This window comes from Arachis duranensis, chromosome 10 (genome assembly GCF_000817695.3).
Source record: "Arachis duranensis cultivar V14167 chromosome 10, aradu.V14167.gnm2.J7QH, whole genome shotgun sequence".
In the NCBI taxonomy this organism is placed as follows: Eukaryota; Viridiplantae; Streptophyta; class Magnoliopsida; order Fabales; family Fabaceae; genus Arachis; species Arachis duranensis.
The window spans coordinates 103,406,331-103,412,281 of NC_029781.3; the positions used below are offsets into that span (position 1 = coordinate 103,406,331).

The following is a 5,951-nucleotide window of genomic DNA, read 5'->3' on the forward strand; positions in this document are numbered from 1 at the left end:
TTCCGATCGTAATTATCCCTAAAACCTTGAAACGTGTGAAAAGCTGCAGCTAGAGAGCTAGTGTCATATTTTTGTCAAAAAATTCCAATTATCATTCATATCTAAACATGTATTCACACGGACAATAACCTTTGATGATGAGTCGGTGACACAAAAGCCATTCATGTTGGAAGGAAAAGAAAAAGGCTTGCCATGCCCCTTCTTTCTCGCTTCTTCTTAATTTATATACAACCCTTAATTCAAGGGACGGCCAAAAAGCAAAGGCCTAGTTTGACAAAGAATCTTCCCTACTGGGAATACAAATAAAAAGAGAGAAAGGGAAACCATATATATATATTAATTAACCTAATATGCAAAGCAAAAGAAAATTATGGTGCAATTGGACAGACAGACCCACAAAGCTGCAAAGGTCTAAAGGTGCTTGCATATCAAGTTAAGCACCACATACACCTTATTAGAAAATTTTCAAGTGTGCTGTGATATCAGTTTCAATAATTTTTAATTATTGATCTTAATTATTAAAAATATATATAATAGAGCAATGCTGGGGCCAGCAACATTTGTGATTGGTAGCCATCAACTAGCTATCAATGATGATTTGATGGTGTGAGATTGGTGTGAGATTTCATCCAATGGCTCATCTTTCTCTGCTGGTTACATGCTGGCTAAAATGCAATAAAATTGCTGGCCTCCTAAACTTTTCCTATATAATATATATAATTAAGATTAAGTTAAAAATTACTAATATACCGGTATGATAGTATACTTGAAAATCTTCTTATTATATATGCATTATTGTTTTCTTATACCCTCATCACTTCTGGCTTCCATACCACACATCTTTTTCAAACAACACAGCTAAGACTTCCACTTCTGCTTTTCTTAATCTGGTTATTGACTATAGTTATTTATGTAATCCTTTTTTCTTGATTGATTCTAGTTAAAATATATTTTATTAACTCAAACAAAGCAATAGGTAAATTTTAAGTGGCATAAGCTTTGCCTGAAAAAGAGAAGATTCCAAAATATTTTTCTTATGAGATTAAGTTGAAGATAAAAGGGGAAAAAGAACTCTACGAGCAGGTTTGGGAATTATTAAAGAAATTTTTTTTTCTGGTTAAAAATAACTAACTGTAAGTAATATAAAAATAATAATTTAAAACTTATGTATATAAACAAAAGCATTATTTTGGGTTAACTTCAATCATCATATATTAAATGATAATAAAAACAATCATTTCATAAAAAAGTCTTTAAGTATATAGTACATTAGTATTTCAATAAATTTTAATTGTTAATCTTAATTATATATATTTTTATAATTAAAATCAATGATTAAAAATTATTAAAACACTACACTTAAATTTTTTTTCATTTTATATACTCATTTTTATAATTATATTACTCAAAATAGTTTTTTATAAAACCATTTTAAATTTAAATTAGAGTATTTAAATATAAATTGATTGTGACATTATTATTTTAAAAAATAATTATACAAATAAAATAAATTTAATTTGATCGCATAAATATTTTTTTAAATTTATTAAAAACTATCAGAATTTATTATTTTTTATTATTATCTAATTACCAACTCAATTTTTTTAGTTTAATTTCTTTAATCTAATAATTCAATAATATACTTTATCCTATTATTTTAAATATTAATAATTAACTCATGACAAAAAATAATAAATCCTTATAGCCTTTTTATTTTTCTAAAGAAATTGAAGATCGAACGCAACAAATCAATAGGAATAATAATTTTATTCTTAATTTCAAAAAGTGGAAAGATCAGATGATATCAAACAAAACCAATTTAATTATCATCATATATTCTTTAAAAAAAAAACAGCTAAGTTCAGCCAGAAAATTTAAAGAATATATACCTTGGATTTTGTATTATTTTTATTCTTTGCTTTCTCAACTCTTTTTTACTCTCTATATTTTGATTATTTTCTTTGCATAAAAATTGAAAAGATAACATTAACAAGGATAAAAAGAAAGAAAGAAAGAAATAGTCTAGAATAGTTTTTTTTAGTTGCCCAGGATATCCCTAATCCTACAGGTTAAGGATTAATTTGTCGCATATCGAAATTACATTTAAGGGTTTGTTACTGGCCAATGAGTTATTACATGCATAAGGTGGAATTCAAAACCGACACTTGTTTAAGCGGACGAATAAGCTGACCACTCGAGCAACCCAAGTTTGTTCTAGAATAGTTTGATATTATAGAAGTATAATCACTAACCAGCTTAACTACTCATTGTCACCGTGTTTCTCAAATGATATAAGGGGAATACCTTAGCTGAGACAGTTCTTCCTTCTGCTCTCCCAGAATTCCCAAACACAGCAACACCATTGCCATGACAATAATTGCTTCAGCTTAAATTATTACAAACACAAATAAATCATTAGAAGCCACATGCAAGAATGGGCACCGTTCGGAAACTCATTGTGGAAGTTGTAGATGCTCGCAACCTCTTGCCCAAGGATGGCCACGGAACTTCCAGCCCCTACGTCGTTATCGATTTCTATGGCCAGCGGAGGAAGACGCACACCGTGCTTCGCGACCTCAACCCTGTCTGGAACGAAACGCTCTCGTTTAACGTCGGCACGCCCTCTGACATTTTCGGCGACGTCCTCGAACTCGACGTCTACCACGACAAGAACCACGGCCCTACCCGGAGGAACAACTCCTTCGGACGTTTAAAGCTTAGTTCTACGCAGTTCGTGAAAAAAGGCGAAGAGGCTCTCATATATTACGCGCTCGAGAAGAAGTACTTACTCAGCATGATCCAAGGCGAAATTGGCTTGAAGATTTACTACGTAGATGAGGAGATACCGCCTCAACTTCCACCGGAGCAGAAAGAGCCACCACCGCCACCGCCGCCTCCGCCGCAGGAATCAGAGACAAAACCACCGGCTGAGCCTGAGAAAGTTGAAGAACAACCGAAGGTAGAGGCTGACGCGAAGCCGGAATGTGACGAGGGTAAAGAAGAGACAACTGAAAACGGTAACGCAGAAGAAAAAGCAGATCCAGAAGTTGAAAAGCCACCTGAGTCGGTGCATGAAGAACCTGAACCAAATGGAAGCGTGGATCAGGTGGATCCGGGAGTACCAGAAATACCTGCGCAGCCTCCTTTAAACGTTGATGTTATGGCGGCGTCGGTGTCAAGGTCGAGTTCTGAGATACGATTCAGTGGGATGAACGCTCCACAGCCAATAAGAAGGGTTGCGTCGACGGCAAGCTTTACATCGGAAGCTTCTTCTTCCGATAGTGTTTTGATCGAACGGTCCACGTTTGATCTCGTGGAGAAGATGCACTACCTCTTTGTTCATGTGGTGAAGGCGAGGTACTTGCCTACCAACGGTAACCCGGTGGTGAAGATAGCGGTTTCCGGTAACCAAGTCATGTCCAGACCAGCTCGCAAGACGACGTTATTCGAGTGGAACCAGGCTTTCGCTTTCAGCCGCGACGCACCAGATTCTTCCCCCATTCTTGAGGTCTCCGTGTGGGACCCCGCTATTTCTGACGGTCGTAGCTTGCTTGGTGGAGTATGCTTTGACGTAACAGAAATTCCTGTGAGGGACCCACCGGATAGCCCTTTGGCCCCACAATGGTACAGGCTGGAAGGAGGTGAAGCCCAGCACGGTGATCTCATGCTTGCCACGTGGCTCGGCACACAAGCTGACGAATCATTTGCGGACGCGTGGAAAAGTGACACACACGGCCACGTTAACTCTAGAGCCAAGGTGTATCAGTCACCGAAGCTGTGGTACTTACGAGCCACTGTTCTTGAAGCTCAAGATATCATGCCGTTAACTTCGTCAAAGGAGGTTTCGTTTCAAGTTAAAGCTCAACTTGGATTTCAGGTGCTGAAGTCAAAGGCTTCCGTTGCTCGAAACGGCACCGCTTTGTGGAATGAAGATTTACTCTTTGTAGCGGCAGAGCCTGTTAGTGGAGACCTCGTGTTCACTTTGGAAATCCGGCAACCCAAAGCGCCGGTGACAATGGGGATTCTTATGATACCACTGGCCTCAATTGAAAGGAGAGTGGATGACCGGAACGTCGCGTCGCGTTGGTTCACATTCGAAGATCCAAACGAGGAAAAGAGTTCTTACAAAGGCAGAGTCCACTTACGCTTGTGCTTTGACGGAGGGTATCACGTGATGGATGAGTCAGCTCACGTGTGTAGCGATTTTCGCCCAACGGCGAGGCAACTTTGGAAGCCAGCAATTGGCACAGTTGAGCTTGGAATAATCGGTTGCAAGAACTTGATACCGATGAAGACGGTGAACGGTAAAAGCTCAACGGATGGATACTGCGTAGCCAAATACGGCAACAAATGGGTACGTACACGAACTGTATCTGATACATTGGAGCCAAAGTGGAATGAGCAGTACACGTGGAAGGTATACGATCCTTGCACAGTTTTAACCATTGGAGTATTCGATAGTTGGGGTGTATTCGAAGTGGACAGTCCCAAAGAATCCACTAGACCCGATTTCCGTATAGGAAAGGTACGTGTCCGTATTTCTACGCTCCAAACGGGTCGTGTGTACAGAAATACGTATCCGCTACTAGTCCTGACACATGCTGGTTTGAAGAAGATGGGTGAAATAGAGATAGCAATTAGGTTCATTCGAACGACTCAGCGGCTAGATTTTCTCCACGTGTATTCACAACCGATGCTTCCACTAATGCACCACATAAAGCCATTGGGGGTGGTGCAACAGGAAGTGCTGCGGAACATGGCGGTGAAAATGGTGGCGATGCACTTGTCGAGATCGGAGCCGCCGCTGAGAAAGGAAGTTGTCTACTACATGCTAGATGCCGATTCTCACAACTTCAGCATGAGAAAAGTGCGTGCGAATTGGTATAGGATAATTAACGTGGTCGCCGGAGTCATCGATATCGTACGGTGGATTGACGATACACGTGGATGGAAGAATCCAACGGCCACGATCCTTGTTCACGCGCTTTTAGTTATGCTAGTGTGGTTTCCAGATCTGATCATTCCAACATTTTTGTTCTACGTCTTCGTGATTGGTGCATGGAACTACAGGTTTCGTTCACGGGACCCACTTCCACATTTTGATCCCAAAATTTCGCTTGCTGAGGTGGTGGATAGAGAGGAGCTGGATGAAGAGTTTGATGCAGTGCCAAGCAGTGGATCATCGGAGATGGTGCGAGCGAGGTATGATAAGTTGCGCACGCTCGGGGCGCGCGTGCAAACTGTACTAGGAGATTTTGCCACGCAAGGAGAGCGCGTGCAAGCGCTGGTGACGTGGCGTGATCCACGTGCCACGGGGATGTTTGTTTTGTTGTGCTTGGTTGTGGCCTTGATACTGTACTTGGTGCCGTCGAAGATGGTGGCGATGGCGGCTGGGTTCTACTATCTTCGGCACCCTATCTTCCGTGATAGGTCTCCTTCTCCGGCGTTGAACTTCTTTCGAAGGCTTCCTTCTTTGTCAGATAGAATCATGTAAGAATTTTACTTTCGCTTTAGGTTATGTATGTATTTACACTTTAATTTGAAAGGATAGCCACTAGTAAGTTATATAAATACTCATTGCATGTGATAATGTGGTCTTTGCGTTTTTCTTTTCGGCTTTTTAATGGGCTTATGCCTGAGTGGAATGAAGTGAAAGAATGAAACTACGATAAATAATAGATCATAGATTCTCGATCATTTGTAAATCATTCATGATTATTCTATTGAACTCTCTCATTAAGTTGCTTAGTGCTCGCAACCCTTTTAATCATGTTGTCCTCCATTAATCAACTCCGTAGGAGTAAAAAATGTTTGAGATATAACCATTAATGTTACCTTCTCCTATCAGCTTAAACTTTTGGAATGAGTGGTTTCATGATATAGTATCAGAGCTCTATATCCGAAGGTCAAGAGTTCGATCCTTGGAGAACTCCAAACAATGAAAAAGAATA

At 39.7% G+C, this 5,951-nt stretch overlaps 1 protein-coding gene across 1 annotated transcript; it reads left to right on the top strand.

Annotated features, from left to right (window-relative positions):
* The first annotated feature begins 2,269 nt into the window (after positions 1-2,269).
* LOC107471965 (protein QUIRKY) lies at positions 2,270-5,697 on the top strand. Its single transcript, XM_016091524.3, has one exon. It carries the CDS (start codon positions 2,435-2,437, stop codon positions 5,492-5,494), a length of 3,060 nt encoding a protein of 1,019 aa, XP_015947010.1. The 5' UTR covers positions 2,270-2,434; the 3' UTR covers positions 5,495-5,697.
* Positions 5,698-5,951: the final 254 nt, after the last annotated feature.